Source organism: Pristis pectinata, chromosome 3 (assembly GCF_009764475.1).
Source record: "Pristis pectinata isolate sPriPec2 chromosome 3, sPriPec2.1.pri, whole genome shotgun sequence".
Lineage (NCBI taxonomy): Eukaryota > Metazoa > Chordata > Chondrichthyes > Rhinopristiformes > Pristidae > Pristis > Pristis pectinata.
In genome coordinates, this window is record NC_067407.1 from 116597832 (window position 1) to 116623856 (window position 26025).

At 38.9% G+C, this 26025-nt stretch overlaps 1 protein-coding gene across 1 annotated transcript in view; it reads right to left on the bottom strand.

Moving 5' to 3' along the window:
• The window catches only part of thada (THADA armadillo repeat containing), a 299794-nt gene that overhangs the window by 232270 nt on the left and 41499 nt on the right, over positions 1-26025 (bottom strand). Inside the window, 6 exon segments of the mRNA XM_052011253.1 lie at positions 4175-4284; positions 15039-15130; positions 15133-15195; positions 18267-18332; positions 21632-21768; positions 22745-22880. Of these exon segments, the coding sequence (XP_051867213.1) occupies positions 4175-4284; positions 15039-15130; positions 15133-15195; positions 18267-18332; positions 21632-21768; positions 22745-22880 (604 nt within the window).

Genomic DNA, 26025 nt, shown 5'->3' on the forward strand with positions numbered 1-26025 from the left:
CTTCAGCCAAACTACAATCGCCTTCCTTTCTTAATTTTCACACCATGCTACAGCCTAGAATCAAACAAAATTCTATCTTGCATTGAGCAACAGCAGCAAGAAGTTGCAAGCAGGAAGATGGTGCTGCAGATAACACAAAAATCGGTAGTATCGTTAATAGTTTTGGGCTACGTAATGATATTGAACAAGTGGTAAGCTGGGCAGGGAAATGGCAAATGGACATTACCCCCGATAGGTGTGAGATGATGCATTTTGGGGGAGGGGCAGTCAAATGAGGTTAGGACATATACCATGAATGGTAGGGACACAAGGGAATAAATACTGAGGAACAAAGGAGCATTGTACAGAAGTCCAATGATCACTGACAGTAGATAGGATGGTGAAGAAGGCACACAGGTTGCTCACCATAATTTACAGGAAACTGGACTAAATCTAGCCATTATTTCTTTATAGAAGCACATTACCGATCATATAGTCACATTCATACCCTTTCAAATGCTCAGGTTTCCAGGGTGATTGTTAGAAATTCACTAATGTTGTTTATTATAAAATATCTTTATTCAGGCATCACCAGCAAAGTCACCCCCAAAGGAATTCAGAGGACCATCAGCAGATAAAAAACTGTCAACAAGTCACTTTAATAGATATTAAGACAGGTGACCAAATATCTCATCAATTATTAGAAGGAAAGTGACAGACAAATTTTGAAATTACAGGGAGAGAATTCTAGGGCTTCATGCTTAGGCAAATGAAACTAGAGTGATTAAAACAAAAGGCCAAAATTATAGAAATAGAAGCAGGAGGAAGGCACCAGGTCTCTCATACCTACTCTGCCATTCAATAAGATATGGCTGATCTAATCTCCAGTCTCAGCTCTTCATCAAGGTTGTAGAAGAAGATGATGTTATAGAGACACAAAGAAGGGATTTGAAGACAAGAATGAGGATTTTAAAATCAACCGGCACCCAATGTAGGGCAGTGGGTACTGAGGTGACAGGTAAATAGGTCTTGGCACGCTAGGGCAAGGACAGGAGAGTTTTGGATTACATCATCTTTAATAAAAGCCAGGCGTGTGTTAAAACAGTCAATTCAAGAGTCTGGACAAATCAAGAGGAAGGATTACGGTTTTAGCAGCAGATAAGATGAGACTTGAGCAATGTAGGACATTAGGGAGAGGGAATGGACTGTCTTAGTTGAGGATACGAGGAAACTCAACTCTGGTGAACAGCAGAATATCACGCAGAAGCATGATGGCATCGATATTAATCTTAAAATGTCTTTTATTATTTAATGAAAATGCTCAACCTTTGTAATAACTTCACAATAATTAACAAGTCTTTCTAAAGTAAAACAGGAATTTATAGAATAAAAAGATTCATTAAACAAAAAGTACTGAGCAGACCCAAGGAGGACCAACATTGATCATCTTCTCATGCTTGGTGTTACACTTGCAAACCATCTGATTATGTTTTAGACAGTTACTAAGGAGAGGAATTGAGTCAGTAGCTGGGAAACAGTTTGTACCTGAAACTAAAGACAATAGCCTTGATCTTCCCAATATTTCTGAGTGAGGGACTAAAGCAAGTCATTAGCTTCTTTCTCACAGGTAAAGAATTCCACATAGAACCATCTCTAAAGCTCTTGCAGATGATACTAAAATAGGTGGTGTTGTAGATGGTGTAGAGATTATGAAAAATTACAGGGGGATCTTGATTAGCTGGGTATGTGGGCTGAGGATTGACAAATGGCTTTCAATCCAGTTAAAGGTGAGGTATTGCACTTTGGGAGATCAAACCAAGGTACGGCTTATACAGTGAACGGTAGGGCCCTGGGGAGTGTCATGGAACAGTGGGTGCAAGTGTATAGTTCACTGAAAGCAGCATCACAGGTAGATTGGGTGGTGAAGAAGGCATTTGGCACACTGGCCTTCATCAGTCAGGGCACTGAGTATAGGAGTTGCGAAGTTATGATGCAGTTATATATGATGTTGGTGAGGCTGGACTTGGAGTACTGTGTACAGTTTTTAATCACCCTGTTATAGGAAAGATATTATTAACCTAGAAACAGTGCAGAAAAGATTTACGAGAATGTTGCCTGGACTTGGGGGTGTGAGTTACAAAGAGAGGTTGAGTGGACTAGGACTTTATTCCTGGGACATAGGAGATTGAGGGGTGACCTGATAGAGATCATGAGGGGTATAGACAGGGTGAAAGTACATAGTCTTTTTCCCAGGGAGGAGGTGCTAAAAACAAGAGGGCATAGGTTTAAGATCAGAGTCGAGAGATTTAAAAGGGCCAGCAGGGGCAGCTTCTTCATGCAAAGTGTGGTATGAATTTGGAATGAGCTGCCAGAAATAGTTTAGAGGGCTATGGGCGAAATACAGGCAGATGGGAAACCCAATTGGCATGGACAATTTGGGCTGAAGGGCCCGTTTCCCTGCAGTATGACACTATGACTCCACACTTTGGCTGTCAGCCCCCACTAAATAATGCTGGAGCACATAAAACATTTTATTGCTAACCAACACAGCATGGTAGCTCCAGCAGCAGTCTTTCTACTCCAAACACAAAAATCATGGTTAGCTATGCCCAATTGTGGTCTGGCCAAAGATGAAACACTTATCTGCAAAAAGTTCAATGGTTAGGACACAGATCACATTCTTTGAATGTTCCTACCCTTTGGAATACAACAGTGCACTGTCATGCAGATGCAGTGAGGCAGAGATATTAATCCAACAGTGTTTCAACAAATATTTGACTTCTGTACGTTTTTTTTTAAAAAAGGACTGGGGAGAAAGAAAGCAGGAAAACTGATAAATTAAACTGAAGTTCTGAGGAGCACCAAAAAGAATTAACATTGGCTGTCTTTTCCTGCTCATTTCTGTGGTTAAAATGCAAAAAAGAGCAGAATGCTGACAGGAGCATTTAAAAATGTAGTATTGCTAGCTTGTGCTTTTGGTTGTTCCAGACATCATTGGATCATTCTAAATGCATATGGCAACAATCTAAAAATATTAAAGTTACATTCTAGAGTGGCCAAGTTCATTTACACCATTCCCTACGAACAGCAGCACTCATTTCCCCCACACTACAACTTCCTGATTTTGTCTCAATGGGTGGGGAAAGGAACAGGGTGGAGAACAAGCATCTTATCAAAGAAAGGGAAGAGCAACTAAATTTGCAAGCGAAGTTCTGGGTTAAGCTACACAAAATAAAATGTTAGGATTAGATTCTAGGTTAAGCAACAACTGCTAAGTAGGTTCATTGATTTTGTATCTTCCAGTTTGGGGAGGTCATAGGAAAATGTACTGGATCTTTCCACCCCATCATCAAGGATATGTTCAAGAGGCAGTGCCTCAAGAAGGCAGCATCCATCACCAAGGACCCTCATCATCCAAGACATGCCCTCTTTTTATTACTACCATTGGGTAGGAGATACAGGAGCCTGAAGACCCATACTCAATGATTTAGGAACAGCTTCTTGCCCTCTGCCATCAGATTTTTGAAAGGGCCATCAACCCATGAACACTACCTCATTATTCCTTTTTTTTTTGCACTATTTATTTATTTTGTAATTTATGGTAATTTTTATGTCTTTGCACTGTACTGCTGCTGCAAAACAACAAATTTCACTTCACATGTCAGTGATAATAAACCCGATTCTGATTCTGGAACACCAGTCTGGTTGCTTTAATGAAGAATGGTGCATATCCAGGGAAAAGGATGAACACATCTAAGTGCATTGGAAAAAATAGCTTTATTTCTACTTCACAGATGCTGTCTAACCTGCTAAGTGATTCTAGCACTTCCTTCAGATGTGATGTAAACAGGCTTCTAGAAAACCACCAAAAAACAGACTGAGCAGAAACATAAGTGTCCACTTGATTCCAATCACTTTCCCATTTAAATAAAGCATGTACAATGCTACTGATTCTGTACTTACTGTACTTCATCTTCACCCTGCAGCTGTGATTTTGACCGAGCGTGGGAGGCTACAAGGTGCAATACAAAAGCAGTGTGTGAAGTGCCAGTTCTGTGTTGCTTATGAGGTGATTCACAAGGTTCAAATCAGCCAACACTTCAGTGACTAACCTGCTGTTGATTGCAATTACCACGTGGAGAACAATGTTCTTTTACTGGAAAATAAAATGACTATTAACTTGGCTGACACTTACCTGGTGAGCATTTCAGTAAGTTTTATAAATCCAACGTAGGCCAGCTCAAATGCACCTCTATGCCTAGACTGGAGAAGCTGGGATTTAAAGTACTCTCCAATTTCTCTAACCTATTTAATAAGAGAAAAAGAACACACATTAATTTGAAATAAAAAATTTAAAATGCTGGAAATACTCAGCTGAGCAGGCAGCAGCTGTGGAGAGTCAGGCAGAGTTATAAACGCCATTCACTTTCAACAGATATTGCCTGACCCGAGTACTTCCAACATTATTTGTCTTCATTTCAGATTGCCAGCACATGCAGTTTATTTTTCATTCAGAAAATAAATTTTAATCACGATACAGGGAAATTCGTAATGTGAAGGAGAGCCATTTTATTCTGTTTAAGCCCATTCCACTGAATTGGTCACATGTAGTCTTTGTGCAATAAATACAAATCGATTCAAATACATAAAATACAAACTTTCTTCCACTGATTGGCTCAAGAGTGGCGCCTTCCACATAAACTCAAGAGAAGATTAGGCTGTAACTGGTGGATGTGAGCAGACAGCTCAAAAGGGTATTATTATCTGAACTTTTCAAGTATTTAAAAGGGGCCTTTCAAATTTATTCATTAAATAATAAACTTTTGGCTTTTCATAATGATCCATAAGATGTCAATTTCAATAAGTTGCAAACCATGCATTTCTGTTGACTAAGTCACAGATAATGTTCAAGGTAGAAACTACTCCCAATAGGCCCATGACACTGTTACTTATTATAAAAACAACAATATTCAGAGACTTCAGAATTACTTTACAGCGGTTGCAATATTAAATGTTGAAGTCCACAAAGATGCATTAAACACATATTCATATATAAAATACAACATTTATTTTCACTGAATATCAAAATATACACTTCTACCAAAAGTCAGTAAAACACGTCTAACCAAAGGCAACACTGAGATCCTCATTCCCACATTTTCAATCTTCATGAATTTAAATACTAAGCACTCAAAGCTACAAGTTACCAATATCTAAGCATTAGGCAAAGAACCAAGTATTAATTTGGAAAGGAAATAAGGAATCTGAAAAAGAAAGATGGACCACATTATCAGCAAAAGCATTGCAATAGCACCACGTTAGCAATATCTAGTTACTTTGACTCAGCTTTAAGAAAATTAGATAAATGTTTCATGCTAAAATTGTTGACATTAACACAAATAACAATTTGAATTAATAATTATGCATTAGTTGGGAATAATTCACACAAGGTTTTAATCCCATCGATACCTACAATACTTTAAGAAATTAAAAGTGAAAGTTAGAAATACACTAATGTTGTCCCTAGTTTCATGAATTCCAAAGCATAAATGGAGGAAAATAATTGGATATAAAACTTTCAGTTAAATAATTACAACAATAACTACTTATAAATTATCCTTAATGTTATAAGTATCTCAAAGGGACACAAAACAGCAGACTCTAAAGAGATGTTGTCAAAGTATGGATTCTGAGAAGCTTAAACTAAACTTGCTTTATCAGTGGTAATGTTTCATCAGTGGTAATGTTTTATCAGTGGTAATGTTTTATCAGTGAAGTTTGCTGTGGTCTTTCAGTTTACATTAATGCTCAAAAAATTCCAAGAGCAGGAACTATTGATTAACCTTTTTTCCCCCCTGTTATCCCTGTAATTTAATATTGTGATATCTGTTTTCCAAGGAATTGCAAAACCTTTTTTGCTGTACTGAATATTGAAATCATCAACTCCTTGCCAACAATTTACTTGGCTTACGATGAGAATAATTTAGTAAACCAGGAAAACTGGATTGAACAAAGCAAGATGTTTTGCATTGCAATCCACTGATAAAAATGGCAAGTAAATATCTGCAATATACAGCAATACCCAGCATTGTAAAATTCATCATGTCTTAGCAACCAGTGTTTCAGAGGGAGCAGCACTGAGAGGCTGGATCAACAGAGAGGCAAGACTGAGAGAGCAGGCAGACTGACACGGGAACAGCTCTGAAGGAGTGGCTTCGAGGAAGTGGCTTAGCCGACAAAGTAGCAGCGCCGAGGGAAAGGCAGGACCAGACCCTTAATTAACAGGGATGTTTGATTATGTGGCACCAGATCAAGGCTACTATCTTAAAAGGAAACACACAAACAGCATTGCAGCTGAGAGTTCTAGCCCACCTGTAATCTTATAGCTGCTAAGTTGCAGTATGACAAATGTGACCATTGTTCCATTATGCCTACTGACCCAGATTTAGTCAAGGGAATGTCAGTGGCTGTTGGGCTGGGGAACCAATTTCAACATACATTTCTTTGAAAAACTAACAAGGAATTATTTCTTGTACAAGAATAAAATGCAGTACATGATTGACCAAACAAAATGCACCAGAAGATTGCTCTTTTAAAGATAATATTTTGTGGTAATCAAATGACAAAACACCAGTGCTGGGAATCCAAGGTAAAAACAGAAAAAGCTGGAAATACTTAGCAAATCAGGCAGCAATTGTGGAGAGAGAAACAATGTGGAGATAACACTGGGCTTGACTGAAATAGTACAAGTGGCTAAAGACAGATATTAGAATGGCAATGGGATGGAGAACTAAAACAATAGGTACCTGGAAACTCAGGATCATATTGATGGACTGAAAGGAGGTGTCCTGCAAAGTGATCATCCAATTTGCATTTGGTCTCATCAACACAGAGGAGACCAAATTGAGAGCATCAACTACATTACACTAATTCGGAAGTTGTGCAAGTGAATTGGTGCTTCACCTCAGAGCAGTGTTTGCATCCCTGGAGGATGTGAAGGAAAGAAGTAAATGGGCAGCATTGCATCTCCTACAGAAGTGTGAGAAGGCGAGTGAGTGTTGGTGGAGACAGAAATGTGGATCAAGGAGTCGCGGGGGAATGGTCCTTCTGGACTGCTGAAAGGGGAGGGGAAGGAGTGTCTGGTTGTAGCATCATGTTGAAGATGACCAAAATTACAGAAGATAATTGGTTAAATGTGCAAGCTGGTGGAGTTCAAAGTGACAACAAGGGAACCCTATCCTTGCTCTGGATGGGAAAAAGAGGGCAAGAGCACAAGTATGGAAAATTGAACACATTTTATAAACAACCTGGATGAGGAAGTGGAGGGGTGGGTTAGTAAGTTTGTGGATGACACAAAGGTTGGGGGTGTTATGGATAGTTTGGAGGGCTGTCAGAGGTTACAGAGGGACATAGATAGGATGCAGAGTTGGACTGAGAAGTGGCAGATGCAGTTCAACCAAGATAAGTGTGAAGTGGTTCATTTTGGTAGGTCAAATATGTTGGCGGAATATAGTATTAATGGTAGGACTCTTGGCAGCGTGGAGGATCAGAGGGATCTTGGGGTCCGAGTCCATAGGACGCTCAAAGCGGCTGCGCAGGTTGACTCTGTGGTTAAGACATATGATGTATTGTCCTTCATCAATCGGGGAATTGAATTTAGGAGCCGAGAGGTATTGTTGCAGTTATATAGGTCCCTGGTCAGGCCCCACTTGGAGTATTGTGTTCAGTTCTGGTCGCCTCACTACAGGAAAGATGTGGAAGCCATAGAGAGGGTGCAAAGGAGATTTACAAGGATGCTGCCTGGAATGCAGAGCATGCCTTATGAAAGCAGGTTGAGGGAACTTGGCCTTTTCTCCCTGGAGCCACCAAGGATGAGGGGGGACCTGACAGAGGTGTATAAGACGATGAGAGGTATTGATAGGGTAGACAGTCTTCCCCAGGGCTGAACTGGTGGCCACAAGAGGACATAGGTTTAAGGTGCTGGGAAGTAGATATAGAGGAGATGTCAGGGGTAAGTTTTTTACTCAGAGAGTGGTGAGTGCGTGGAATGGGCTGCCAGAAATGGTGGTGGAGGCGGATACGATAGGGTCTTTCAAGAGACTGTTAGATAGGTATATGGAGCTAAGTAAAATAGAGCGCTATTGGTAAGCCTAGTAATTTCTAGGGTAGGGACATGTTCAGCACAGCTTTATGGGCTGAAGGGCCTGAATTGTGCTGTAGTTTTTCTATGTTTCTATGTAGTTGAGAGCCCATCAACGAGGACAGAGCAGATACAGTAATTAAGGAAGGAAGACATCTCAGAAGCATTGGCATGGAAGGCGTCATCATCAGAACAGATACAATGGCCCAGAGAAACTGGGAGAATGGAATGGAATCCTTACGGGAAGCAGGATGGGAGGAGGTGTAGTCAAAGTAGCTGTGGGAATCTGTGGGCTTGTAATGGATATGAGTGACTATCCTATTCTCAAGATGGAAATAATGAGAAAGGGATGAGTAAAATACGGACCATGTGAAAATGAGAGCCAGATGGAAATTGGCAACAAAGATGACAAAACTTTCAAGTTATGTATGAGAACAGGAAGAAGCTCCAATACTGGCATTTCTGAACCAGAAGTGTGCCTGAACAGAACTGAAACAGGAACTGTTCCTTGTCTCCCAAAAGAGAGGCTTAGTTTGGACCCATGCAGGAAGTAGGCGGGATTAAAGGAAGACAAGGGTCAAACAGGCAGTAGATGGGGAATGGCAGGCCAGTATTTAGATGGGCCATGTTATACAGATATTTCTTGAATACTATCCAACAAAATGTATAAATGTTTCACAAATCTTTCAGAACCAGCTTTAAGCTTTTCTTTATCCCCCCTCAACTCATTCAACCTTTTTCTCATCATAAAAATGCTACTGCATCTGCCTAACTACCTGATACATAAAGTAGGGTATTTGCCTCAGATCTGGACCTACTGAGTGATTGTTCATAATGTAATAACGTTCCCTTGCTCCTGCTGGAAAACAGCTTCCCATCTTCCATCCAGTGTGACGAACAGTTGGGAGAACAGCTGGCATAAACTTGAATCAAATTACTTAGTGAGCACCACTTCAAATTGTCTCAACAGTTTCTCAGCCTTGATTAGCAAAAATAAAATACATTTCAAATAAGCATGATTGGACACGCTAGGTCTAAGCAGTAGTTATAAATTTATCACAGCTTAAACCATGAAAGACACAAAAATGACCCATACACACATGTATGTTGAAGTAAGATTCTGGTACAGAAGCTATGAACTCGTGTCAAGTAGGCTGGTGGTAAACCCGGCAGTAGGATTGTCAGATCATCAGATTAAGTTCCATCACTTAGATCCCAAACTGCATTGTGCAACCCTTCAGTGGGGTGGGACTGAGGGGCAGTGGCAAAGGTTACAAGGGTTCATGCAAAGCTTCAATAATGTTAAGATAATTTAGTTAGAAAATCTATGAAGAAATTAAAATAGATAAAAACAACATATACTTGGCATGATAGCTACACAAACTACAAGGCTGCTAGCTGTCCCTGTGAAATCCTGGCACAGCCCCAACTCATTAAAAGGAGAAACCAGTGACGAGGACACATTTTAATGAGTGTGAACAAGTGGGGCTTCCATGAAAAAAAAAGTGGAGGATCATTGACTTAAATCATGTCAGCAGTGTTGGAGGAGGAAGGGAAGAGAGAATGTTTGGATGGGGCCATATTATTTAAACATATAACTTAAATAACATCCAACCGAGAACTCTAAACATACAGCCCCAAACAAAAAAACACCCATCTTGTTTCAGAAAACATCTTATCAAGGCAAGACCAGAAAGAAAGTGGCATACTTAAAAGTAAAGGTACTTATGTTAAACGCCACAAAATTCTAAATGATATTTTTGTACAACCTGCACTATTATTTAAGCCTTTCATTCTTCCTTTTCAAGAAAAAAAAAACAATCTTTCAACCTCCTAGTTCAAGAGTGGCAAAAGGGAGATCACAAGCATGTCCACTAAAATAATGAAGATCTGAGGGGCCTACAATTTGTAAATATGCTTAAAGCTTTTAAGACAACACGAGTCTTTTCCAATTCAAAAATAATGGCCCATCGTTCTCAAGCCAGAAATATTAGCAAAGTAAATGCATCAATGCAACTTTCCGTGCAGCAAGATTGGGGGTGGTAGGGGTGGGTGGAAAGGGATGTAAATTTTTCTTTAAAAATGTTGCATTTCCTTCTTAATTTCTACTTCACTGAGTGATGTCAATTCTGGGTTTTCCTTTCAAAACTGCCAGGGTAAAACAATTTCACATTCCTTGCACTTTGGCTAAAGTGTGATGATCCACAAACATTACTCAAACTTTTAATGGAGTTGGTTTTTTTCCCACTCATTTATCAGTGTAGCACTTTGGGCTTCATACCAGGCCTTCTTCCACTGTAAATAAGATGCTTACACACCATAGATGGTTCCATGCAATGGGAGAGGGTTACAGCTGCTTAAGTCAATTTCCCCTGAGACTTTGCAGCCATTAACATGCACAGGATGCAATATACATAAAGGATAGCATCTGTCGGAGCTGCCTTCTATCCAAAGGCTATAGATGGGAAAAGGCAATCTTTGAACTTACAGCATCCCAATAAATTACAGCATCAGTTAATGTGATCAAGAAACACTATGATATCCAAAAGTAAACCAATGTGGTTTTGAGATGTTCATTTCTAATTAACAGGAAACAATCACCTTTTTTAATGGCCATCATCAGATCCATGTATGACTAGAAAGTGACATTTTATGATGATCTCCAGTATTAGGAAATATCAGCGACAAATATAAATGAAACCCTTATCCTTAATTCAGTACCATTATTTTGTAAACTTCTATTTACCAAAGCCAAAACTGTATCATAAAGAAAGGCACATTCTTGCACTCTTGAAACACTGTCCCATAATTTTAAAACAAATATGAAAAGACACAAGACTTTCCTTTTTAAAATTATAAATGTGATATGTTTAGGCATATGACTCATTTACATCAATAATTTAGTTTGAAGTAATCCATAGTAAAAGTTACGACTGACCTACGGATGACCATGGTGTGTGTGTGCTTAGACATTTTTTTTTTAAAAAATGCAGTGACAAGTTGGGTATTATCTTGCTTATATTTGAAACTGGTCACCCCCAAGATCTTTATTCTGCCAATGCAATCTAATTAAGAGTACTTGTTAAAAAAAAAATCACTGAAAGACAAGAAATTCTCTAGCCTCAATAGTATGCAAAGTACAAATAATTCCATTTGCTACAAATAACAATAATTAAAGTTTGACATGAACGTTTGAATACCAGGCCCCTATTCACCACAGTGGAAAGGCCAATTTGATTCCTGCACTCTAATCATTTCAATAATTGACTTTTAATTACTTGGTTACTTAGATGTAAAGAACAGCAGATCTTTGTGTCTAACTGAATAAGTTTTCTTTCAATACCTTAAGCACGTTACGGAAATTGCCACATAATTTAATTATCCCCACATAATGCAGCTTTTTCCAGTTACCTGTCACAATTTGTGACTTCAGTGTCGAAAATTGAACTTTCAGTCACACCAATATCAAGCAAAAAAAAGACAATATCACATAACCTGCAACCAAAACCAGAATTATTGTGCATTGCAATCATGGGAATTGTACTTGTTTGAATGATATCTATAAAAAGCTTCTGATTAAAAGTTCATTTCCTTGCCAATCTACAGGGTAGCTGGTGAACCACACAGCAAAAATAAGGGAACTAGGAAATTGCATCCACCATCTCAACCCCTCTGACACAATCTGGAAGCAAAGTATGTAAAAACACTAACTTTAATTTATTATGTAATCGCTGAGCTCTCATGTAATACAAGGAGGATCAATGGCAGAGGTCCCATTACAGCTAAGTAGTCTGTAAAATAATAATGGTTGAACAAAGATTTTCAACCATTTCTACTGGTTAAGGCAGCAAGTGCCTGAATCTATAGGTTAGAAAGGCCCAGGTTCAATCCCAGCTTTCTGCCAATTTAGCTGACTTCTTGCTGGGCTGAATTTTGGTTTCTCCCACTGGCTTTGGGGGCTTAGATTAATTTGGAAGGTCAGGAGCATGGGTCCAAGATTAACAATCAAGGTTACACTTAGCCTAATTACTATTTCCTGGAGAAAAATGTAGGCAAGGTAGGAACAGGACTGGTTTGGGATGCCGACATGAAAGGATACAAATAGCTCTTCTATTCATAATATTTAATTTTATTATATTTAATAACTGAAAAAGAATAACTAATGTTTGTTTACCATCTAAACCCAATTTTAATTGGTGTCAAACAACCAAAACAATTATAAATCCAATATAATTATGGTCCTTTTTCATCCCTTACATCATTGTTTATATTGGCTAAAAAAAAATGCAACAGCTTTGTATTTTTACAAAAGAAAATTTTCATCCAGGGATGCTGAAATGGTGTTAGGAAGGTTTAATGACAGTTTGGAAGCTGTGTCCGCAAGTACATTAGCCATGGGACTTAAAAAGCTAACTGAAGGTTAGCCAAATAATTACACAACAGGTTACGTAATAAAGGTACGGGACACTCCAGATTAAAAAAAATGCTTGAAATGCCTTTCTAAACTTTGCACAACTAAAACTGTGCAGTTCTGCACAGACATCTCAATGAGGCTCTCAATCTTTCAACTACAGTATGAAGGCCCAATTTACTTTCATACCATGTCAAATTCATCATTAAAAACTCATGCAGGAAAAGGCTTTCTTCATGGCCTGGCCGAAGTAACCATTAGGACAAACAAAGGTTAAGTATATCATCTGTGTCCAATTGTTTTTAAACAGTAATCCATAAATGAGCTCAGTTCAGAAAAAAAAGATAGAGGACGTAACTAAAAAACAGAAGATAGCATACAGAGTGCATTGTTCTCCCAGATTCTTCTCAACATAAATAAATCAATTAAGACCGGGACCTGGTACAGAGTGACAAGCATTAACGAAACTAAACTTAATTTCTGAGAGCTATAAGTGCAAAAAACGATACAATAGTTCTTAAAGAGTTGATCTTATTGCTAATACATTTGACTATTGAAAAGGGAACTGGTAGATCTATGCACTCCATGTGAGCTCATTTCTTCCATTCGTCAGTAATGCCTTCAATCTGTTATGTACATTTTCTACAGATTACTTTTTGTTTTAAATTGCAGATGTGAAATAACTAAGTTTTCTTTGAACTAATAATTAATTTTTTTCAGGCAGTGAGTGAGATAGTTTCCCATTGAGTTTTTCTGCTGATTTAACAATATTTAAAATGACTACAATAGCAAGACATCCATTTATGTGTAATTCATATTTACATAGTGTAACAATGTAATCAACCACCCAAGCTTTTGAAAATAAGCACAGGTTATTACCATGGAAACAATAAAGATGAAAATGGCCAAGGAAAAAATATCAAAAAAATTTTGAGTTTTAGCGAAATTCAACTGCTCAAGTTAAAAAGATAACCACTTGAAATATGAATGCTGTATCTGGCATCAATTCCGTCTGGATCTTAGTATTTTAATCCAAGCATTTGCAGTTCTTTTTGCTGCCAAACAAGAATATCACAATAATGTTCATCATGTGTAACATTATAGGCCTGTCAATGAGATTTGATGCCAGGCTCCAAAATTACACACAGCACCCATCTTTGTAATTGTAGTAAATTAATTTTCAATTATGATTGACCAGGATTGGTTTACACCAGCAGGTTTGTGCATGACCCAGACTTAATTATGATACTGAAAATTTTAAAAAAACTGCAGATGCTGGAAATCTGAAATAAAATAGAAAAAGCTGGAAACACTCAGTATCTGTGGATACCAGAGTTAATGTTTCACGTGAACATTCTTCATCAGAAACTGATTTATACTGTAACTTAATCATAATCCCTTCAAAAATGTTTTTCCATATGCTCAGAAAAATATAATCACAAGGACCTGTGGAATTGGAGAGAGCAGTTAATGTTCTCAAGAAATACAGGATCCAGACATAGTATTGTTCTCAGCAAGCAGATGGATCTTCCACAGCAGCGGCATTAGAAATGCAACTGTGCAGAATATAGCCAGAGATGGAAGAACACAGCAACTACAAATGGCAAACAAAGTCTCACTATCTCACCAACTGCACAAACTTAGTTAAAGGAAACTAGTTGTCTGCCACATCAAGCCATATGATTCTGTGGCTCTGGTGACAAGCAGAAACATTGTAACATTACACTATGTAACACCTGGTAAGGCACCACAGAGACTTAATAGTCCTCAAGTAAGTTCTCTTGCCCGAGGACTTACAAAGCCAAGTGTGCCATCAGAAACAAGCTCTTTGATAACAGACAGACCATTCTGAATGTATCTACAAACTAAGAATGAATTTAGAATTTAACAGCATCATAGTTCCTGGCATTCTTTCAAAAAATTATGAAATTCTTGGAAAGAATGCATTCTGCATTCTCTCATAATTGATGACAGTAAAAATTCTGATAATCTGAACATTATTGGGACTCTGTTAGTGCCAAACCTTGCAGATTTTCCAGACAACTGGATGTTACTCATATTAATATCCAAAAAACTTCTATTTCATCATTTTTGTTTTGCACAGTAATATATAAATTTTCTGGTTGTAGCTGGTGAATTTAAAGGATCAGGAAACATCCAGACACTGCTCCAGCCACAAGCCAACCCGCCATTCCTGACCTCCAGTGCCTTCACACCTCAACCCCAGTTCCTACCACACCAGAGGCCCACAGTGCAGATGCTGAGACTGTCCACACTAAGGAACTCTGGCTCTGGCCACAGACCCCACTTACACTCTGGATTCCCTGCTCACATCTGAACTGATGAATGCGCTAAATGCTGGTCCTTCAAGATTGCTAAACAATCAGATGAAGGATTACGAGAGTTTTTAACTGTATACCTTTTCACCACTTGTGTCAATATGTCTGCTAACGTCATCGTTCTCAGCATGGAAACAACACCTTATTTACAAAAGGATTGAAACGATACCTGGTGGAATGAGAGTAGTCCATCCTTTGAGTCAGGTGCTGACTGAACAGGCAAATTTTGACACAAGAATCCCAACAGCAAGGAGATTTCCTCATACTTCTCCAACAACACACGAGAACCATTTGAGCAGTAACCTGGCAGGAACGGCCAGCTGGATCTGTATATGGTAAATAGAGACAGAAGTTTAAAAAAAATCACACATGACTTCAGTCATCTCCGCACTGCTAGTATTCTCCATCCATCTTATCACTATTTTGAGGCAATTATGGCATTTTTTTTAAATAAAGTATATGAGAAACATATGTAATCCCAGATTAAAAATCTCCATCCTTAATGTACTTTGATGTTATTCTAAATAGGATGCTCCTACACCATGCCCACTCCCCAACCCCCCAAAAATAAAACAGAATTTCAACCAATACCATTCTTATCACCTAGCAGCAAGTACTGAGAGTAACTTACTCATAACTGATCTCTTGCCCCCTCACTATCTCTCAGTGATGTCATACCTCCAAGAATACATACGTTTAAATACATACGTTTATAAGTTGTAAATTCTGAACCATCACATCAAACCATGCTACCCACAATACGGAGGCACCCAACATACTCCCCAGTCAATACATTTATCATCACTCTATGTAGAAACAAAGGTTAACAGAAATTATACAGTACAATGTTCTTTTCTGTAGAACTAGCTTATAATCTTTTTGACAGCTTCAGAAACCGATCCAACTGCTGAACAACTTTATGTCATGATCATTTAAATCTTCTCCCTTAAGTTCACAACCAAAGAGAAAATTGACCAAAATATCTGCGTGAAAGATGAGAAAATATGTTCACCCTTATTTTCTGCAATTAATTCTGTCAGAATGATTTTATTCAAACAATAATTTTGAGTTATAGACAAAGTAATGGAAATCATTCAACTGTGAATCCTTTCTGAAAACATTCTCCAAGGGGGTTTCTGGTTGGTGGGCTTTTATTTTTAGTTAATAGATAATTAGATTAGTTTGTTCCATGGAATTGTGTTGAATGTACTCAGAAGAATGTTCACAAATTCCAGTTTTACATTATGGTGGACTATGAACAATATCAAGTGTGAGAGCACCACCCAGTGCCTTTAGCTGAGAACTGAAGACAAACTAAGAAAAATAAATAAAATTTTAAAGAAAAAAAAATTATAGGAACTTAGCAGGTCAAGCAGCATCTGTGGGGAGAAAGGAACTGTTAATGCTTTGGGTCAAGACCCTGCATCAGGACTGAGAAATGTTATGGTTACGCTTGGACTTCAAATATGCAATTCAAAAAATTAAGTTGCTCTTCACGTAGAAACATATGTAATCCCATATAAAAAATCTCCATCTTTAATGTACTTTGATATTAATCTAAATAGGATGCTCTACATCATGCCCACTTCCTAATCGCACCCCCCCCAAAAAAAACATTCTTAGAACAGCAAGTCAGATAGTAATTGATGGAATAGTGCAACAAGTCTTGAATGAGGCTGCAGTTCTGTTTTCAGTAATTCTGCTGATCCTTTAATAGACCACCAGATGGCAGAGAAGTCAAAAATAAACTGCTTCAATCTGGCTCAAAAGGTAGTCCAAATCAAAGTCGAATTTATTGTCATACGCACAAGTACATGTATGCACAGGTGCAATGAAAAACATATCAGATAAGCAGCATTCACAAGAAAACAACATAAGTTGTACACAATTTTTACAAGAAAGTACACAATTAGAACAAAAACTGTCCATTGTAGTGCAAAGTGATCAAAGTGGTCACAGTATTGCTATACTGAGGTAGTAGTTGGGGTTGTGCAGGTTGGCTCAAGAACTGAATGCAAGTAACTCTTCTTGAACCTGGTGGTGTGGGACTTCAGGCTTCTGTACCTCCTGCCCCATGGTAACTTGAGAGGTAGATGGTAGGTATCACTCTATCATTCACTTGGGATTTCCTTTTTATTGGGGGTACCACTGGGGTGGGGGCGGATTATAAATGCAAGAGCTAGATAAAAAAGTGTATTTTTTAAACTCTGCTGCGTCTCTCAAATCAGAAATTATACCTGTACAAAGAATCGTACTGAAGTTATATTTTTAATCAATCAATCAATCAATCAATAAATAATACTAAATAAAACACACACACACACACACACACACAACACACACACACACACACACACACATACATATTATATATATTTGTAAGTCGATATTTAAATAAATGATAGGGAGAATCACAAGTGGTTTTAAGGGCTGTTTCTGTCCTTAATAATTCAAGAGCATCTTTGTAATATACTCCAAATAAGATTGTGTGTCATTCTGATGGGGTTTGATAATAACATTTGAACAGATTCATCCTCAGCCAGGAGAGCTTAGAGCCCATATCTACGGAAGGATGCACTGGCATTGGAGAGGGTTCAGAGGAGGTTTATGAGAATGATCCCAGGAATGAAAGGGTTAATGTACAAGGAGCATTTGATGGCTCTGGGCCTGTATTCACTGGAGTTTAAAAGGATGAGAGGAGAATCTCATTGAAACCTACCGAATATTGAAAGGCTTAGATAGAGTGGACATGGAGAGGATGTTTCCAGTAGTGGGTGAGTCCAAGACCGAACGTCCCTTTAGAATAGAGATGAGGGGGAATTTCTTTAGCCAGAGGGTGATGAATCTGTGGAATTCATTGCCACAGATGGCTGTAGAGGCCAAATCATTGGGTATATTTAAAGCGGAGGTTGATGGGTTCTTGATTATTAAGGGTGTCAAAGATTACAGGGAGAAGGTAGGAGAATGGGGTTGAGAGAGAAAAATAAATCAGCCATGATCAAATGGCGAAGCAGACTCGATGGGCCGAACAGCCTAATTCTGCTCCTATGTCTTATGGTAAAGGATCATACTCTCACAGAATGGCAGAGTTGGGTCAATGGGGTGTATGACCTAGATCAGTTATACTCTATTTTTATGAGTGTAGTTTACTGTGGACATTGAAATTCCTGGGGAGTTGCTTTGGAGACAGAAGCAGCACAACATCAGAAGCCTATTCAATAGTGGTCAACTTTATATCGTGATCAATGTGATCCTTCACATAAACAAATGCTTAGAAGAATATTTGATTTTGTTACCTGTCATGGTCATGCACAAATTTTTCAACAGGATTGCAGTCTTCAAGAAGATTTTTACTTGATTCTCCGTATTCATCACTTTTCAGCACGTTCACTTGTACAAAGGTAATCATTTGTGTCCTGTGGTTTTATTTCATTTATAATCTTATGCAAGCTTTCAGCAGTCTCTGTTTAGGAAATATAGTACCATTATTGTTTATTTGTTGGCAATCTTGTGTGTACAATGCAAAGTAATGACTACTGTTACATCACCAAGCATTCTCAGCTCGGCTCTTGTACTTAACTTCAGGATTGAAGTTGCACTTTATCATCTCAATGAGCCAGATCAACCTGGCTTTTGCAAGTGGCTCTAGTCAAAACCACTGATGTTCAGCTGTTGCTATTGCGGTAAGTGCAGATATTGAGACATTGGGATTTTTTTTGGGCTAAATCCATCATTTTGCTCTGACACCAATTCCATGTAGAGTCCAAGTGCAGAGTCCAGTATGGTTGGGATCCCCCAACATTGCAACGAGGATTCACCACCTGGCACAGCACTCAAGACCCCATTGATTTCAGTGGGGACAGTAGAGCAATGATTGAGGAGGGAAAGGGGGAAGGAATTTACTTCTTATAAAACAAGTTATTTTGCTCAAGTGCTCACATAGATTGCAGGCAGCAAACCGAGGAGGACCAAGATTGCACAATTTGGCCTTTGACACACTTTAATCCCAACTTGTGGGGAGTTTGTCTAATATATCTAGTAACAGCTTTTATGTTTTTTCATGGCAAACAACAAATTGAAGAACCTTAAAAGTTTTCATAGATGTGGTTTCCAGAACCAAAACAAAGTCAAAAGATGGCTTACGTATCATTGGAAGGATTAATCTATTTAAAAATTACACTACACGGCATTTTAAAGTATAAAACCAATAAATACAACTGCATCAGCTGAGAAAGTGTACAGGCCCCAGGTTCCTTCCTATACACTGTCTAGGCCCCTCAGATTTGCACAACTCATTTAAAGCTTCACTCTAGTCCAGACAAACCTACTCCAGCCAAACCCACTCTCTTCATATAATTAACAGCCTCCTGCCCTCCAAATTTTCCTCTGCAATCCCTCTAGTGCTATCATCTCCTCTCTGTGGAGCCAAGATAGAACTGCACAGTACACCATTTGTGGGCTCACTAGTGTTTTCTATAATTCCAACATGACCTCCTTGGTCCTGTGGTTAGCAGCTTTACCAATAAAGGTAAGTGTCCCATCTGCCTTTTACCCACCTTACTTCCTTTGCTGCTGCCTTCAAGAATCTATGTTACACATCCAGGACCCTTCTGTTCCTCTACATTTTTTTGCATTCTATCACTTATTATCTATTCCCTTGCCCTGTTAGCCTTCTCCAAAAGCTTACTTCAAAGTTCTGGATTGAATTCTTGTTGTTACTTTTTCTTTTGCCTATTTGACCAGTCCATTGACATCTTAAGAGTCTATAGTCCTCACCCTCATCGTTAAGCACACCACTGATGCTGATATTGTACCCAAGCTCTTCTCCTTCTGAACGTCAAGGATTAGGGAGGTGTTGATGCAGAGCCTCGGCAATTTGCTGCGTCGGTTTCTATAGTTGGTATAGTGCCAATAATGGAGGAAATAGGTGTTTAAGCTGATGGAGAGAGGGCTGTATCCAGGGTAGCACTGAGTGTCAAAGACAATTTGTACAGCAGATGCGCAGAGCCCCTTCACATCTGATTGATAGCCCATCCAGAAACAAAACCAGAGTATTAAGTGTATCCTAAGTATTCTATAGCTTCTCAAAATTACTCAAATTGCACAGTACAGTCAATCCAGAAAGCAAAAAACATAATTTTATCTTTGTGCAGTGAATCCAGAAAATAGAAAACTAAATTACCATATACACAACACTTTGAAATTTGGGGTAGTTTTATAGGTGTGAAAAGTTGTAGAATTTACAATTGATGGGATAATTTCAAGTTGAACAACACATTAAACAAACAGCAAACAAAAGGAAACCAGGGAAAGAATGTGGAAAAGTGTAATGTTTGTAATCCCTGAGAAGCCAGATTTCCAAGTTAAGACATGCCTTTGGAAGGCCTCCTGTGGAGAAGGTCCTAGGAAAACAAAGTAGAAGATGTGAAACTGATGGTGAGGGAAAGACAATGGATATCCAAGGTTGGTTGGTCTTCCCAAACACAATCCCAAATGTTTATCTGTATCAGAGTAGAAGGAAACTAGAAGAGGTCAACGAGGAGATAAACCATAGAAAACCACAGAAAAACTACAGCACAGAAAACAGGCCATTCGGCCCTTCTAGTCTGTGCCAAAACTATTCAGCTAGTCCCATTTACCTGCCCCCAGCCCATACCCCTCCAGACCTCTCTCGTCCATGTATCTATCCAATTTACTCTTGAAAGTTAAGAGCGAGCCCGCATTTACCATATCAGATGGCAGCCCATTCCACACTCCCACCACTCTTTGAGTGAAGAAGTTCCCTCTAATGTTCCCCCTAAACCTTTCCCCTTTCACCCTAAAGCCATGTCCTCTCGTACTCATCTCTCCTAATCTAGGTGGAAAGAGCCTACTTGCATTAACCCTGTCTATGCCCCTCATCATTTTATAAACCTCTATCATATCTCCCCTCATTCTTCTCCACTCCGAGGAATGAAGTCCTAACATGCTCAATCTTTCCTTATAACTCAACTCAACTTGTTGAGCAGGCCTTGTTTCAATAAAACTTAACCCTTGCCTGGAAATTTAGATGGGAAATAATAATGTGGTTATCAGCACTCAGTAGTGTATAGGAGGAAATCTGACTGCAGCTTTTAAATTATGCACCTCTGCCATTAAACAGAGAAATCCAGAAGTTGCTCCTTCAGAGGATGGACTATTTTGCAGCCTTCCTCAGTGTAATGAGTCGAATCAATGAACTATTAATGCATAGAGTGCCTAAAAATCTGATGGCACAGTGCATGGGATGGAAGCATAAATGGCAGATAAAATCATAATTACTACTTTGTAATCCTTCTGACCTTGAAAACAAATTGTATTCATGGATTGTGATTTTCTCAATGTTAATTCAAAACTGAGATCTTAAAAAAGTGAATTATTTAATTCATTAAACTACATGATATTTCAGCATCTGCCTTAATTTCAAGTGACAGAGGCAACCATCATTTCTGTTAGTTCAAAACTGTGATTTTCACTTCTTAGTTTGCTGTCTTCTTAAATTGTGTTTGGCTACTCAACTTGTTCGATGACATCACGGACATTAGAAATTAAGGCTCCCCTTGGAACTGACACCTGACTAAATCTACACTGGGAAAGGCAAAATTCACATCATAGAATTCACCGTATCTTCGTGGGCAAAGTTTACAAGGGCAGCAGTAAGTACAGATAGCTTGTCGCTGACTAAAAGACCCGATGTTAATGTGCTGCTCTGATATTCCACCTTGATTGACTGCACTAGCTTACCGAGATCTGTGTCCATTGGAATTAGTCCTTCTGGTGAGGAGCTCTGACAAATAGGAGATACCACTGCTGACAGATGGAAGGCCATTAAAATCAGTCCTTCTACTATCTCCCTCCATTCTGCTAATTTTGTGATGGACCTGAAAAAATGCATTGAATAGTATTGTTAATGCCAACAGTATAGCTGTCTGTATAAACAATCTGGCCATTGATGGTTTATGAAGATTTAAGGATTCAGTCAGCTAATAATGGTGGTACGTGTCCACATCAACCCTTCATAAGTGAATCCAAATATTAATTTGTACCCTCTGCAACTCATAAATTGAATTAAATTACAGAAACAACACATGCATCACATAAATGACAAGTACTTACTATTTAACTTTTTTTATGTATGTATATATATTATAAATACACACACACAATACTGGTGTACATCATGTGCCATCGTCAATTGGGTTTTATACAACAGGAGTACCAGACATCAGCTACTACACAACAGGGCCATAAAAATGCAACTGCCATTAAGGCTAACTGCAGGAAACAGGCTCACCTGAGAAAAATGGGGATGTTTGTAAATTCCCACTTTAGGGATACAAGAAATTAACATGTATAAGTATGAGGTACGACAAAAATTAAGATAATGTAACAGAGAAGCTTCCATGGTATGGAGCAGCAAGTCAGAGGTCACATTATTTTATTCAGGACCATTTATCGAAGAAGATTGAACATTTGAAGCTGTATTTTTATTTGATATGGAAAGAGGAGGAAGCAGGGGAAGGAGGAAATAGAAGAAAGATATTTGACTAATTACACATTTCCTTTGCATTGCTTCTCAGTGGAATAGTAATAGGGACGGTAACAGGTACATTCTGACAAGGCCACTAACTTTTATAATGCAGGTTTGGAGTTCACGTAACATTATAAATGCCATCACAGCACCACCTATAGGTTTCCATCACAGCACCACCTACAGGTTTAACAGTTATCATTAGTAAACGCTGATGTTTCTCAAAATCAGTTTACCAAAAGACAAAGTCTGATGCAGAAACGTTCTATATATTTGGAAATAGAATGTGGCATCCGAAGCAGGTGCCAGTAAGTAAGAACACTTACTTTAGGGAGAGTTGCTGCAGAGCTCCAATGATGCAATGAACTCTTCCATATAAGGGGTTAGAAGCTGCCGCATGCACCAGAGATTTTTCAGCCTGTCTGATCTCATCTGACAGACAATTCATCAAGTATTTAATAACTAGAAAATTAGAGAAGAAAATTAAATGCAGGTTAAATATAACAGAGCCAATAAATAACTCTTTATACTAATTCACAAGTCCTTTCAAGCAAGTGCTTGAATGTTTCTGTATATTTGACCGATGGGATTTAAAACTAAAGGCATCAAGTAAGATCCCCACAATGGATTAAGTTTTGCGAAAGCTCTTTTCATGAAATTGATCTTGCATTTTTGAAATACTTCTGTACATTACAGAACTTTAGCACCAATATATGTGTAAAGATTTTGTTTATAAACAACCTGGATGAGGAAGTGGAGGGGTGGGTTAGTAAGTTTGTGGATGACACAAAGGTTGGGGGTGTTGTGGATAGTTTGGAGGGCTGTCAGAGGTTACAGAGGGACATAGATAGGATGCAAAGTTGGGCTGAGAAGTGGCAGATGCAGTTCAACCCAGATAAGTGTGAAGTGGTTCATTTTGGTAGGTCAAATATGATGGCAGAATATAGTTTTAATGGTAGGACACTTGGCAGTGTGGAGGATCAGAGGGATCTTGGAGTCTGAGTCCATAGGACGCTCAAAGGAGCTGTGCAGGTTAACTCTGTGGTTAAGAAGGCATATGGTGTATTGGCCTTCATCAATCGGGGAATTGAATTTAGGAGCCGTGAGGTATTGTTGCAACTATATAGGTCCCTGGTCAGACCCCACTTGGAGTACTGTGTTCAGTTCTGGTCACCTCACTACAGGAAGGACGTAGAAGTCATAGAAAGCGTGCAGAGGAGATTTACAAGGATACTGCCTGGAATGCGGAGCATGCCTTATGAAAGCAGGTTGAGGGAACTCGGCCTTTTTCCTTGGAGCGACAAAGCATGAGGGGGGACCTGATTGAGGTATATAAGATGATGACAGGTATTGATCAGGTAGATAGTCAGAGGCTTTTCCCCAGGGCTGAAATGGTGGCCACAAGAGGACATAGGTTTAAGGTGCTGGGGAGTAGGTATAGAGGAGATGTCAGGGGTAAGTTTTTTACTCAGAGAGTGGTGAGTGCGTGGAACGGGCTGCCGGCAATGGTGGTGGAGGCAGATATGATAGGGTCTTTTAAGAGACTGCTGGATAGGTACATGGAGCTATGGGTAAGCCTAGTAATTTCAAGGGTAGGGACATGTTCAGCACAGCTTTGTGGGCTGAAGGGCCTGAATCGTGCTGTAGCTTTTCTATGCAAGTCAAATGCTGCCAAAAATTTGCAGCCACATTCCACAGTAATATACACAGGACAGCATTCACCAAAATAAACAGCTTCAGCCACTGAAGTTATAATATTTCAAATATCATTCATTATTATTTTCCCCAAATGAATAAAATAATTAGCTAGTAAAAGTGTACTGTTGGAATCTGTTTCTCATTGCTATATATAGATCTTGTCTTCATGAAAAGAAGGCATCAATTGAGTTTCTGTACTGCAACTTCAGAAACAGGAGCTAATCAGCCTCAGTGCAGCAGTCTGGTCAAGATAACGTAACTGTTCCACAGTGACTAAAAACAAGTATGTAAACGGCAAAACAGTAACGCAATCAAGGAGTGTTGCATGAATAAAAGCTCAATAAAAATGAATCTGATCGATCAGGAATAAAGTGCAGTTGCAATCGTGGAACAAATGCTCAACCTCGAGTGAATGATCAATAGAGCACCACAGTTAGCCAACAATGAGGACAATTCCAATCACTAGTTAGTGGAACCAATTTCAGCAACGGTGGAACCCTAAGAAAAATGACTGCTCTTCCCACACACAAAGGACCTGAGCAATAATCTAAATGACTTCAACATCCTGTGCACACAACAGGAACCCTATCTGTTTCAATTAAATGAAGGTCCTTAAGGATTTTGGAAGCTACCCCAGCCCAAGGCCCTGAAATAACAAGGATTCTTCATTTTATCTCTGCTTTAGTGCCATTTCTGCAGCTGTGAGAGAATTAAAACGTTCTTTGGAATCCTTCCAACTTATTTCATCTCCGAAGAGAGGAAAAATAATTCCAAATAAAGATTTACAATTTTTTTATTTTTCCAAAACATAAAAAGGCAAATGGGTCAAAATGCCAAAAAAAATCAAAAACACAATCCACAATTTTTAGCATCTGCGATTGCATCCTTCAATACCAATCTTTTGGATCCATGAATGGAACTGCAACATTCTGGTGTACATTGTCATCCAAACCCACATTTACCCTCAAAGTCCTTACGCTATACTCAACATTCAGATTTTTTTTTAAAAGACTGAACTATACCTTAATTCAGCCATCTACAATGTGAGCCCACCACCAGACATATCTTCCTCTTCAGTATTCCAAAGGGACTATCCCTCTGCATGATTGCCCAATTTCTTTGTCCATCTCTGCCACATTCCTTCTCATGGCACCTTCCCATGCAACAGCAAGAGTTGCAACAACTGCCTTTTTACCTTTTCCCTCCCCGCCATACAAGGACCCAAACACTACTTCCACATGAAGCAACAATTCACCAGTACTTCTTTCAATTTGGTGTTCACATTGTGGCTTACTAAACTTTGGAGGAACCAAATGTAAATTGCTTTGCTGAAAGCCTTCTTTTAGACTGAGGGTTTTTGACCCTTTTCTTCCATTTCCTTTCAATTCAATTCTCCATCTTACTCCCACTATGACCTCCCTGCTCTTGGACTCTTGTACTATTCTGGTGAGGCTCGGAGTAGGATCAAGGAAAAATATCTCATCTTACAACCTTTGAAGATTTAACACCAAATACAACAATGTCCTATGACCAGCCTTTCCAGATTGGATGTGAACTTCTGCTCAAAGAACCTCAAGCTATAACTGAACAGAAATGTTATTCCTTTCTGTCTCATCTGGTCTCACTCACCCCCTCTCGGCTGACCACCACTTGTTTCATTCAGACTCTCTTGGCATCCACTCCTGTTGTTCTCCCTTCCCCTCCCCCTCTGCAACTTTTAAAATATGTTTTATTTTTAAAATTTCTTGGTTCTAATGAAGGGTCATCAACCTGAAAAATTAACTGTTTCTCTCTCCGCGGAGGCAGCCTGATCTGCTGAGTACTTCCAGCATTCTGTTATTATTTGAGTGAACGGCAGGGTCTCCTGCTTTGCCCTATCATTGATACTAAATCCAAAAATTTACTTCCA